Consider the following 13292-nt stretch of genomic DNA (forward strand, 5'->3'; position numbering starts at 1 on the left):
CCGTTGGCCACGCCTCCAAATGTTGACTTACCATTAACAGCTGCCTTGTTTGGGTTGGTAAACGAGTTCATACCCTCTGGAGGAGAGGAGACCTGTTGAACTTGAATGAAAGTGGGCCAAGCACTAAGCTTTGAGAAACCCCATATGTGATCTTTGGTCACACTTTTGATTTTCAAATGCCACAAACAAGTCCCTATCTGCCTGATAAGATTCAGTTTAAGTCAACAGCAGAAATTCCCACCAATATTTCCAACCTATTAGTCAGAATGTTCTGACCAACGGCGCTCAGATCCAGCAGTACCGTCTCTGTTTAACCCGTCTGAACCGTGGAGGTAATGTGGCTCACTGGGAAACACTGAGGTTTATTAACATCACTGCCACATCATTGAAGCACAGACGTATTTTCATTAAAGATCACGGAGCGAGAATGTGGTCAACCACTAACCAACCAGAACCCAGATATGACGTGTTTCTGACTGTCGTCCTAGATAAATTTCTTGGGCACTATGAAAATGTTGCCACACCTAGAGGAGAAATCACATAATAGATGTGCTGATCAGGTTTTTTCCTGCCGATACCGGTATCGGTATTGGGGCCGATACCGATACCATGGGCCGGTCACCGGCCCATGGTACCATGAGGGCCGATCACCGATACCGATCACATAATTATTATTTTTTTATCATAAACACTACCGGTTACATTATATAGAAAAAGGAACCATGAATTCACCTTAATTTAGACAAAAACTTGTTTTTAATAACTTTTTCCAAGAAAAAAACAAAACAGGCATTGTGCAAATTGTACTATCGGTAATACTATCTTTAACAGACTGATAACATATGGAGGCTCTGAAGAGGCTAAATAATGCAAAGAGCCAAAATAAAACCTCTCAACATTGCCAAAAAATTCAAGTATAAAACTTAACATTGAAAGGCAAATACAGGATCCATTACAATAAACAATCCAGAGTTACTGAATGAAAACTTCCTGTTAGCATGGCGGCTAGCTGATTACTGCTAGTTCTGAGTGGCTGTTTCTGACTGAGTGGAGTAATTATGCAGAGCAGGGAGGAGATCGATTATTTTTTCAGAGATTATCTGTCTCATGTTAGGACAGCGAAAGTTTTAATATGTATGTAAAATGTATTTTTTAGGTTAGATGCTGCAGCTTTAAGCAGAGGTTCGGTGTGAGAGTCACTACCAGGTGGAGCAGAAGCGGCGCTCCGTCTGTGAAATATTACTACCTGTAGCGTAGCAGCGGTTCAACAGCGAGAGCAGAACCAGCGTCTTACATCGCAGCTCCAAGACTTCAATCATTTWGCGGGTTATTTGTTTAGCTTTCTGACCGTCATGCTAATCCGGGTGAGTGTTTGTAGCTGTGCTGCTTTACCTGCTATCTGATCCTCCATATGTCATTTTTACTGCAGTGAGCCTCGATGTAGCCAAACTCCCTCAAGTATGGCTTTTATGTCGTATTAGCTTCGTTGTGTTGATGCATTTTGATGTGCTTCAATTTTCTGCCGCAACACGCAAACGTCCCCATTCACTCAGTGCGTTATAGTTCCACATCGCTTAGGATTTGTTGCTGCGCGTTTGCGCAGTGTGAAGGAAAGAGGAGACCAGCTGCACAGGCAGGCTGCGAAATGAGATGCAGGTGATCGGTTTGTGTGATCGGCAACAAGAGACCGTGGAAATCACGGTCTCTTGTTGCGATACAAAGAGATCACGGAAATCGGCCGATTATGATCGGTGGCCGATCGATCGGCACACCTCTAATAATGATTAATCATTTTATATAAATATAAACAAACCCTAATCCAGGTTCACTGAAGCTACATTCAGTGAGAATAAAGAGTTAACATTAATGTTTGACAGATGATGATGATAATGTGTCCACGGTGCGTTTATCAATGACGTGTTAATGCAGGTGATTGGGTAATCAGAAATTTTTCATCTTTCTGACTCAGATTCAATCTTCCTAGGATTTTCCATCCAGTTATGATGCAAATGTTTTAAAATCTCACAAAAAAACAAAACGAGACAGAGGCATGAAACTTGCCTTTGGTAAGGCAAAAACCCACCAGTGGATCAGCGTCATACCCAGAGTCTGTTGTCTGGAATCTGCAAGACTCTGAGTGAGAGAGAATGCGCTCATTCCGATGTGCCGTCAGCCCCTGGACAGCAAGATGCATTTAGGTCAGATGGGATTGTTTATTGTTAATGGGAAAGTTTGCTACTCTGCAAATGTGTTTCCACTCTTTTTTGGCAAAATCCAAAAACCACCTCAAGCAAACGTAAAAACTCTTTTCAACATTTTTTAACGTGATACTTTAAAATGCATGTAAAAAAGCAACAACTTGTGAATACAGGCTCTGACATGTTCCAGAAACTTTAACTTTACCATCAACAACCAGTCTTTAGCCTGGTAAAAAACCAACTCCTTGTTCTACGCTTCACTTCGTGTCTCAGTTATTGAGAAATGAACTCTGTTAAAGTTAAAAGTTTTACCCGTTTGGTAAGGTAAGGCAAGGCAAGGTAATTTTATTTATATAGCATATTTTTAGCAAGACAATTCAAAGTGCTTTACATGATTTGGAAGGAAATACAAGAAAATAACAAACCAAAGGAAAGAGCAAAAGAAGAAAGTAAAAAACTACATATTAGTTCCCCATGTTTAACAATAAGTGGTCCATAATTTATAAAGTAATGCGCCAGTTTGACGCTATGAAGCTTACCAGAAATTGCCTGCGTTGCAAACAACCGCCCCGCATTGTGAAGAGAGAAGTGCGAAGCCAAACAAGATGGCTGTTTATGCTAATTCAGTGTTTGGAATTGTGACCAACATGGACTTAACGGTTTTGTTCACTTGTCTTTGCTGAAAACAGTGCAGAAAACATCATCATTCACAACTTTTCCTTCTGTTTGCTGATTGGTTAGGTTAAAAGTTCTACTGGAGACAATCCCATTCAATGGGAGAAAGCCGGAACTGAGCAGTGAAGAGAAATTAGAATCAAATTCAAATCTTGAATCGATATGAGTTACAGGGAAATTAAATGTTCTCCCTATTTTATGTGTCTAACAATGTGTCTTCTGTCTTTTTTTCTTTAATAAAACAACAAACATGCAGAATGTAAACAGTCTGAGTCGGCAGCGACTCATTCACATTCCTACTGCTTTTGGAAAAAACCTTCCTGCTGAGTCATCAAGTTCAGCCTAGACCCCATCAAGGAGATCAGGTGAATCATGCAGCTGACAGACGTCCTCACCTTCTGCAGGTATGTTTGTCAAAGAAATAATCTGAACTCAGGTGGAGGGTTCATTACTGCCGCTGACCTGCAGTAGCTCCCTGTGCTACATGTTAGTTAAGTATGTAAAGGTTTGGAACAGGAAGAACACAATGAGGTGCAAACCTGATGGAAACCTCAGCTTGGAATATATAGATGATAAATTAAACCTTAGCTTTATGTACTTTTTATTGATCAGCCCTACGGTTGCTGAATCTGCCATTACCATAAAAAAAATCCTCAATGGCCACCATTCTCTTCTCTGATTATCTCCAATGCTACGTTTATATCAGATCTGATTTTTTTTTGCTGAAATCCGATTGTTTTTTGTTGCACGGTCGTTCAAACGACTAATTAAGTGCAACTGCAATTAGACTTTTGTGTTAAATACCCAAAGTGACCCAGACACAGCAGCGCAATGTTTTCGGAATAACGTTGCTGCCATGTGTGAATCAAAGTTAAAGTTGATGAGCAGTCGTAGTCGACAAAAGAAACTTAGAAAAGGAAACTAGTGGCCTTTTGAGGAGCATTGACTGCAACTTCTGTCAGAACTAAAACTGTAAGTTTCAGTCGTTGTTTGTCAGATTTGCTATCCCTCACTATAAAACATGGCATTATCCTTCAGACCGCAGATGAGTCAAATTCTGATTTATTTCCACACGTCAAAGTGGCACAAATCTTTTTTTTTTTTAAGTCAGATATAGGTCACATTGGTGGGAGAAAAAATTTATTTTAGATCGACTTTGCTTTCTGTGTGAACGAAGCGTAACTTTGTGCTGGTCCTCACTTAATATATATAATATAAATTGTACAATTTTGAATTTTACAAGGCCCCAGAATTTCAAGACTATTGGATTTGTATGTTAATATTAAGCCACTTGATGTAGTATTGTGTTTTTTTTATGTTTGTTTTGTATATATTGCCCCAAACTTCCATACAATAACTCAAATACGGTACAATGAGAATATTATATAAAATCTTATTCAGTTTTGCTGCCTGGAGGCTTTAACTGGGTCAGTTAGTCTGACTCTTGAGTCAGAATAATAAATCCATAAATAGGTGCAGATCCAGTATTCCTTCTCTTAATCCTGCAGGTCGCAGCACGTTCAGGGAAACAATGAGTAAACAATAAATCTGTTTTACTGCACCAACCGCACACTGAACTCTTGTAAAACTTAAACACATGCCTCATAATTTGACAGCAGTTTATTATAACAGAATACAGCACCATATAATACAAAGAAGGAGTCACTGACCAGCAGGTGGCGCTGTGCCTCACAGCAATTCGGTTATACAAAGAAGATGCTCCAAGCATTTCAACACATTATTCTTTCAAGGTTCTTCAAAGCAAAACAAAACCCTAATTTTCTAAAAGAACGCTAACATTTTTCACATAGGAGGTCAATAATCTCCAGTGTTAATTGATCTCACACGGCCACATGTGGTGTAAAATACCTGCAGATTTACAGTTTTATAAGAACAAACTTAAAAACCCAGAACTTTTACTGTTCTGGGTTTTGATTGGCTGTGGAGACAGAAGCCACGCCTTCATGCTGAGTGACATCATCAAACAGTTTATGTCTCGTTCCTAAACGCATCAGGACTACATTTCCTGAATTTCACATTAATTCCCTCCAAAATGTAAGCCCCGCCTCTACAGCGGAGGTTGGGCGGAGCATTACTCGTATGTGGGCGGAGCCTCCACCGGCTCCTGTAGCTCTGGATCGGTGTAGTCCTGGTTGAAGATGACGGTGTCTGCTCCCTGTTTGAACCTGAGGACTGCCAGCAGAGACTGGAGCGCCTGCAGAACGACACGGGATCAGGTATGAACAAATCAGAGGAAACACGGAAAGAAAACATGTCAGAAAAACAGACAAATTGTTAAAAGCTCTGAAAATGTTAGCATGTCCGTAATTAGTAATGAACATTTGAGAAACAACACAATACATAGCATGTTTTACTGCCAGATGCTAACAGTTAGACATGCTAGCATGTTTTACTGTTGAGAAAACATGCTAGCATGTCTGTGAAACATGTTAGCATATTTTACTCACTAAACATGAAGAACATCAACATGTTATGAGCATAACAAGTCAGTGAGTACATACATGATGTTAACATGCTAGAATAGAATAAAAAGGAGCAATACTATGACCAAAACATCATAGCCTGAGCATGTAGCATGCTAACATGTCTAAGCGTGCAGGAGGTGAGGAATGTTAACATGTTAGGAAGAACATTTAAAAAGGCATAATTATGCAGGACATTAAAGGGGCAGTATTTTGTATTTTCCAGGCATTTTGTGCCATTTTTCAGCAGTCAAGTAACCATGTTACCTTCAGTTGTTCTAAAAATGTTGTATATGTCAAATATGTCTTAAAATAAATCTGGCTTTGTAATTTAACTCCTTAAATTGGGTCTCTGTCTCTTTAAAAAAGTCCTGTTCTTTCTGAAACTCATCACAACATGGCTTTTCTGTTAACTCTTCAACGTTTTTATCAGCGTTGCTCTGAGAAGTGACTCCTACAAGGAGCTCGGCAGAAGCACAGTTCTACCAGGTGTTTGCTAATTGCTCCTGGCTAGTCTGAAGGAGCTGATTAGGAGAAGGCTGCTCTGTGAAACGGAAGCTCTTGGAAACTGCAGCTCCGAGGAGGAGATGCACCTTGAAGGCGGGGCTAGGTCCAACCAGGCGTTTTGCACTGCTGAATGGTTGCCATGGAGATTAAATGATTTGTCAAACATGCATCAAAGAATCAAAGCAACACTTAAGATATATTTTTGGATGAGGAAATAGCATTATAACATCATGGAAAGCTCAAAAAAGTCTCATTTAAATAATGCAGCCCATTTAGTGTCTCAGAAAGACTTAAGACCTGAAACATATCAGAAAAACATGAAGCAAATTAATAAGGTTAAAAGCAACACAGACACTGTTAGCATGTCACAGACAAACATGCTACAGGCATGTCTTACTCTCACAGCTGACCAGAACATGGCAGCACTTCCTGTTGGCCAAGGTCATGAGTAGAACCAGAAGCAGGGTTTATAATTTAGGTCATGTGGATCATGAAACACCTTCGTACCAGCAACAAATAGGACACGAGTGTTTTAACACAGATGATGTATGCAATAACAATGACAGTAATAATACAGGTGAACAAAAATATCAGAAAAATGATAGGAACTGTTGCCAGAGGTAAAGAGTTTAGAGTGAAAATAGTAAAAGATGATTTGAAAGGAGAGGAACGTTTTAGTACGGAGCAGCAATCAATAAAACTAGACGAGTGTTAATTTTGATTAATTTATTACATAGATTTTAACTTGTTAATTTCTTTTTTTGTTTTTTTTTGCGCAATTAAACACATTTTTCCTTTTTACATACCAAAGTCCGCAGACAGAAAACTTTGTGCCGTGCTTCCGGTCCGCTGGTAAATCTGACTCAGAAGCGACATCCGCAAGCAACAGAAATGGAAGATAAAACCGCTTCTCTTGACCTATTGTGGCTTAAGTTTTGCTTCAAAAAAACGAACTGATGGGTCGCTGGAAAAGACTTTTGTTGTGTTCAAGTTGTGCTAAAAGGTGTAAGCTATTCGAGCATCTCAATGCTAAACATGTCACAGCAGCACAGATGTTCTAGACATTTCTAAAGAAGCTCCATAAATGATCAGGAGCTCCTGAAACACTGGGAAGCTGAACTTTGCTCCAATCTGGTAGTTTAAGAACCTGAGTAACAGATAAATATCTTTATTGTTGAGCTCATATGTCTATTTACTCAATAACTTAGCAGAAATAATGGGTTTTGAATTGAAAATGTTGCTCATTTTGTCAAAATATATGGCTTTCGAATAAAATGCAATTAATTGTGATTAACTAATTAATTAAAGGACCTCAAGAAGCTGGATGGATGAGGTCCTGACGGCGGCGCAGCGCAGCAGCAGGAGGAAGAACAAACTAAGATAAAACGATGGTGAAACAGTGACACCTAGCGGTGGTTGGAAAATAAAACCTTAAAATGACTGACGGGTGTCCCAGACAGCAGGAAAAAGCTTCAACTGGTCAGCGGTTTAATCATTATTTCATAACAGAACTTACATGACGGAATCATATCAGCAACATTTTACAGATGGTGGAGGTCTGAACCTGCTTCCAACATTGGTTGCCATGGTGACAGAGACAGGTTGATGAAGCTGAGCTTACCTGTCTCTGTCACCATGAAGTTCCTGCTGCGTAGTTCAAACATCAGGTCTAAAAACCTATTAACATGCATTGTTTTAAAAGCCAGAAGGGGGCGACAGTCTGCAGTTAAACTCAGCATCCTGCTTTACGTTCGGAGTCCATGCCTCATCATTCTGTTGCCACGGCAACAGGAGTGTGACAGAAATCTAAACCGACCAATCACAGTCCAGACTGAGTTGAGGTACTGAACCGGGGAGGATGCTTGATCCCTGATTGGCTGAGAGAGAGAAAGGCGAGGCTTTGTTTCAGGAGAGAGGAGGCGTGAAGAGTTTATTGTATTCTTCTTCGTACGAGACTCTCTTCAGACGCTCCAACGACATTAGCGTGGCGCCTCCCTGCAGGCACATGGAAGAACAGCAAGAAACAACACGGAGCAAGATGCATGTAGCAACAAGAAACAACAAGGAGCAACGAGAAACAGATAAAAGAAACAACAACGCAGCATGGAAGAACATTAGAACAAAACATAGCAACATAAAACAACACGGAACAGCAAGAAACAAAACGGAACAAGATACATGTAGCAACATGATACAACATGGAGCAACGAGAAACATGGAACAAGAAACCGCATGGAAGAACGGGAAAACGAAACGTAGCAACATAAAACAACATGTAACAACAAGAAATAACACGGAACAACAGGAATTAATGCAGCACAACAAGAAACATGTAGGAACATGAAGAAACGAGAAGCAAGGTGTAACAACAAGAAACAGCATGGAAGAACATGAGAGCAAAATATAGCAACATAAAACAACAAGGAACAACATGAAAACATGAGAATAAAACACAGCAACATAAAGCAACACGTAACACCAAGAAACACATAATCAGAAAAACGTAACATAAAGTAACGCAAGTTGGAACAAACAGCAACACAGATAGATGGACACAGATTAACAGCACAAAATGAAAGAAAATCAAAAACAGAAAAATAGCATGGAACATCAACAGAGCAACAATACGAAGACCCAACGACAGCAACACATGGAAGAGCAACACAGTAAAACAGCAGCAACATGATGGAACATGTCGACGGGACATCATCAGAAACATCAGACAAAAAGACCAGATAAAAGGCAACATGATAACAAACAGAAGAAAACAAGGAAAAGGAGAAGAATCAGTTCAAACATTTGATCTAAATAATCAATTCATGAATGAACACATGAATAAAGCTGAAGACGCAGACGGTCCTGCAGATACATTGATGTTGATTATCACCATCACATTAATGAACAGACAGAACCACAGTAATGGATCGTAGTAGTTAACTGGTACCGGCATGGTGGCTCAGGTGGAACCAGTATTACCACTGTCTGACCAGCAGGTGGCAGCAGGCAGACTGTTCTGCTACGTACCCAGGTGAAGATGGAGAAGAAGCAGAAGATGATGGTAGCCCTGGCGGCGTCGGCGCCTTCGTTCAAAGGATTGTCTTCAGGATTGGAAAACTGCCACTGGTTGGCCAGGAAGCAGAAACCCACAAACCAGATGAGAGACCAGAAAGCTGAAGGAAAACACGCATGTTGCATTTAGAAATGAACACGGGAACATTCAGGCTCTAAAACCGGCCAGGTGGAGTCTCACCCGACACCCCGATGTCCAGCATGACGGCCTTCTTCCTGTCCTTCACCCCACTTATCTGAGGGAAATAAACGTCCAGCGCCAGGAAACCGGCGCTGCAGAGGAAACCCAGCGTTCCCATGGCAATGGCGTAGTTACAGGCGTTCTGGTTGCGGTTGAAGATGCAGTACTCCTCCACCTCATCGGGACGGTTGACGTAACCTTCGTTGGCGACACATCCCAGGATCACGATGGAGAAGAGCTGCGGGCAGGGAGGAGGCGGTTAGCTCCGGTACCATCCCAGAACCAGAACTCCAAAATTAAACAAACAACTTGCCTCCTCAGGACCTGCTGAGGAGAAATTTATTTGACTTAGGTGTAGAGGACAATGGCTGGGGATTGAGACCTCAGCCATTGTCTCAACGGCGGTGCATATTGAAGAAATGCACCGCTCCCATCAAAAACAACCAATTAGAACAAGGAGGCGGGTCTTAGTGCTGCCAATCAATGCTGGTAGCCTAAGAGATATATTACTAGCTAGCTAGCATCTGCTAGCCAACTAGCAATAGCATTCATGTGTTATGGTGAACTAGCTGTAGCATAGCAAAGAGCATGGGATATAGTGAGAGTGAGTGACAGCGCTAAGACCCTCCTCCTGGCTCTGATTGGTTGTTTCTGACTTTCTGTATTTAGTACTGGGAGCACTGGGAGAAGGCAGAGGAGCTCGATTATTTGTCTTACATTAAACTGTCACAGAATAATGACAATTTTAACTGTAAAAAAATATATATTTTATTAAAAGTTACATATTGCAGCTTTAACTGATTAATGTGCCTCCAGTCACTAGGTGGCAGCAGTGCTCAAATTAATCAACATGCTGCCAGTTAAACCCAGTAGAAGAAGAAGTCCACATAGTTTAGCAGTAGAAATGGAGCATAGAGCAGACAGAGGAAAGACGGAGAAGTTCGTGAGAGGACAAGAAAAGAAAATGACGGCAGAGGCAAGAAATGCAAGAGATGGAGAATAAGAGCAAGACTATGTCTACGTTCACACAGCAGGTCTTGATTCTGTTTTTTGTTTTTTTATGTGACCGTTCATTCAACAGCAACCAAACAATCAGACCGAAGCAACAAGACGAACGTTAATGTCACACAGCAGCTCATTGTTTACGGAAATAAAAGTGGATCTGTTATATATGGATCATTTTTAAAGTTTATTCAGCAGTGAAAGCTGACAGTATCTTCACAAAACCATAACAAGACGAAGGAAGATAAGAAAAAGAAACACAACTAACAGAAACCACCTTTAATGGACTGCAGCAGAGAAGTCTGTCTGGATGTGGAGTCAGAGCTGAGAGGTGGGATTGAGATGCGATGCATTTCACCGACAGACTTCGTTTATAATTTCATAATTCTAATTTTTTTCAGCCATTGTTTACATCCAGCCTGACTTCTTCTGGTTGAGAATTATGATGCCTGTCTCACATTAATGACGTAAAAGTTGGATTAAGTGCAACATGACCGTTCTGACTGCTGACACTTTTTTAGTTCCACACATGGAAACGGCAAAATCAGATCTTTAGGGGATTGAAAAGATTTGAATTGGGTCGCATTCGTCTGCTATGTGAATGTAGCCTAAAAGATTTAACTTTTTTATACAAATATAAAGTCCTAAAATAAGATTAAAGTCTTAACGTTAGCAGAAAGACAACAGACCGAGCTTCTTCTTCTCCTGTTATATTTCCAGAGTCCTGCTGTGATCATGTGACCTAAGTCATGTCATCTCTAAATGTAGCGCTTGGAGTCACATGACTCCATCTTTTCAACAAAATCAGATCATTTTAGATCAATGATCTGATTGGAAGTTTCCAACCTGAATCCTCCTCAAAGAACCGGATTATGCAAATATTCCAGCATCCGATCAAAGTTCTGCTGCATCTGGTGTTTATCAGAACCGGCCTGGTCCATCGAAGCAGAGTCTGAGACAACGAGCTTTTGTTCTAAAAGTCTTGTGCTGAACCTCAGGAATGTTAAAGCTGGTCTCATGACTGAGTCACACTGACGCTGAGGAAACTGACCAGCTAACAGAACCACAGAACGGACCTGCAGTCAGCCCTGCAGAACCACAGCAATCATCCAATCCTGTGGTTCTGCAGAGGTAATTCACACAACCTGAACTGGCACCAAAACTAGCAAAATACAGAAGGGAACATGAAAAACATCCTATTATTGTAATATGATATATTGGTATAAAAACAATTATAACATGTTAAAAAATTACTGCAAATATCATCTATTGCACCATAAATATGAATGTAGAAAATATGAACTAAGAAATAATTTTATGATCAAGTTAACAGGAATAGTAATTTACTGGATGATGCAAGAGGGATGAGAGAAATAATAAGTTTATACTTGAATATAACTGTGAATTCTTTTATTACACTATATGTTCAGTAAACTCAACCATAGAAAATATTTTTTTAAATTGTTAATCTAGATTTTTTGAATTATTTTTTCTATAATTTCTAGACTCTTAAATATTTACATTTCACAAAAAAGACATAATTTATTTATCCATCCTGATATTTTCCTGTTTTTACTCCAATTAGCAGTGATTGTTAAATCTGATGCAAACACATTATTAGATAAATCAATCAGAAATCTTTCATAATGTGTTTTTACCATTATTACCATTATATTACTTGAAAATGGTCTCAAAACAACAACATTATTGTTTATTACAATAAATTCTGGGACAGTTTATCAACCAGCAAAATTAAAATTAAAAGGTTATTTATCTGAAAGAGATAAATAGTTGCTCTTAGAATCATTTCATCCATCCATCGATCCATCCATCCATCCATCCATCCATCCATCCATCCATCCATCCATCCATCCATCCATCCATCCATCCATCCATCCATCCATCCATCCATCCATCNCATCCATCCATCCATCCATCCATCCATCCATCCATCCATCCATCCATCCATCCATCCATCCATCCATCCATCCATCCATCCATCCATCCATCCATTTATTTCAGGAACCATCATGCATTGTGATTGTACAGTAATTCTGTTAAACATTTCTGATGTTCTGCAGTCCACACTTGCTTACAGATGTTCAAAAACTCTTAGCTTTAGTTTGGACGATGAGGCAAACTGACCAATCAGAGCGTGACCTCCCATAACTGACCAATGAAATCCCGCCAGGACTAGCCGCTCAGTAAACTTGGGAACCGAACCAAACCATCGTGAGCCTCACCCAGCAGAGGATCCTGATGACGGTCTGAGGCTGCCTGATGAAGGTCAGGGGATCGAAGGCGCCGCCGGCCTTCCCCGCTCCGTACGCCTGGAACCCGTCCATCCACGCCGCCTGCTGACCCCTGACCAGCTCACAGCGGTTCGACCTTCCTCCTAGAGTCTGTTCTGAGAGGCTGGTCCCAGTTCACTGCATCAGTTTGGACCAGTGTACCCAGTTGGTCAGGATTTATCTCCTAACTGTTTGTGCTTTCTTCTTCCTCTTGTCTGCTGTTATAAACTTCTCAGTAATCTGCTCTAATCCTCCTCATCCTCCCTTCAGGGCTTTTCTTCCCTCAGTACTGTCTGACAGGCTGAGGACTCCAACCAGCTCCACCAATCACACAGGAACATGCATCATGGGTTCAGGTTGTGGCTACAACCACCCAATCAGACTGAAGGAGGCGGAGTTTAACCCAACTTTAATCAGACATTTTGTTACTATTTTAGATATTTTACATTAATTAGCATTGAATAAAGGACAAGTCACATCTGGTCAGACATCTTAAACATGCAGGACAGAGAATCCTGAGAACCAGACAGAATATGGAAACCTGTCCAAAGTTCTCAAAGACAGTGTTTGTAGAAGGTAAAGAACGATTTATAATACTGCATATGCTGTATGTTCAGATCCACTTCTAATGTGCCATATTTTTGTACTTTGCTTTTGAATAATACTGAGAGCAAATCAGAACTTTAAAGATCATTTGCAGTAAAATGTGAAGCATCCATATTTTACATCTTGTCCTCGTTGGTATAACTAGGAAATAGTTCTGTTTCAAGTTGTGTCTGCAAGATCAGACTTCCATGACAAACACATTTGTTCATAAAAAAAAAAAATGCCAGGACTTTTCTTTCTTTCTGATGACTGACAAACACTTTCCTCTGAGGAGAAAACT

The 13292-nt window shown here is 40.3% G+C and overlaps 1 protein-coding gene across 2 annotated transcripts; it reads right to left on the reverse strand.

Annotated features, from left to right (window-relative positions):
• Positions 1-4477: 4477 nt before the first annotated feature.
• Positions 4478-12688, reverse strand: syngr1a (synaptogyrin 1a). 2 transcript variants are annotated; one of them, XM_008416486.2, is made up of 4 exons: positions 12359-12688; positions 9114-9351; positions 8888-9033; positions 4478-5088 (listed from the first exon to the last, which is right to left on the reverse strand). In XM_008416486.2, the coding sequence occupies exons 1-4, from the start codon at positions 12458-12460 to the stop codon at positions 4966-4968; spliced, it is 609 nt and encodes a 202-aa protein (XP_008414708.1). In that variant the 5' UTR covers positions 12461-12688; the 3' UTR covers positions 4478-4965. The 2 variants fall into 2 exon arrangements, with proteins under 2 accessions (XP_008414708.1, XP_008414709.1); XM_008416487.1 differs by lacking the exon at positions 4478-5088 and adding an exon at positions 7329-7858 and having other exon boundaries at positions 12359-12687.
• Positions 12689-13292: the final 604 nt, after the last annotated feature.

The sequence above is a fragment of the Poecilia reticulata genome, linkage group LG8, assembly GCF_000633615.1.
Source record: "Poecilia reticulata strain Guanapo linkage group LG8, Guppy_female_1.0+MT, whole genome shotgun sequence".
NCBI classification, from domain to species: Eukaryota; Metazoa; Chordata; class Actinopteri; order Cyprinodontiformes; family Poeciliidae; genus Poecilia; species Poecilia reticulata.

Excerpts from the sequence above, each read along its gene's own strand:
- syngr1a (XM_008416486.2), bottom strand. The coding sequence starts at position 12,460 with ATGGACGGGTTCCAGGCGTACGGAGCGGGGAAGGCCGGCGGCGCCTTC. Across the intron at positions 9,352-12,358 it reads TCATCAGGATCCTCTGCTGG|CTCTTCTCCATCGTGATCCT; the intron begins GTGAGGCTCACG and ends CCCTGCCCGCAG. Across the intron at positions 9,034-9,113 it reads GCTGGACATCGGGGTGTCGG|CTTTCTGGTCTCTCATCTGG; the intron begins GTGAGACTCCAC and ends GTTTTCCTTCAG.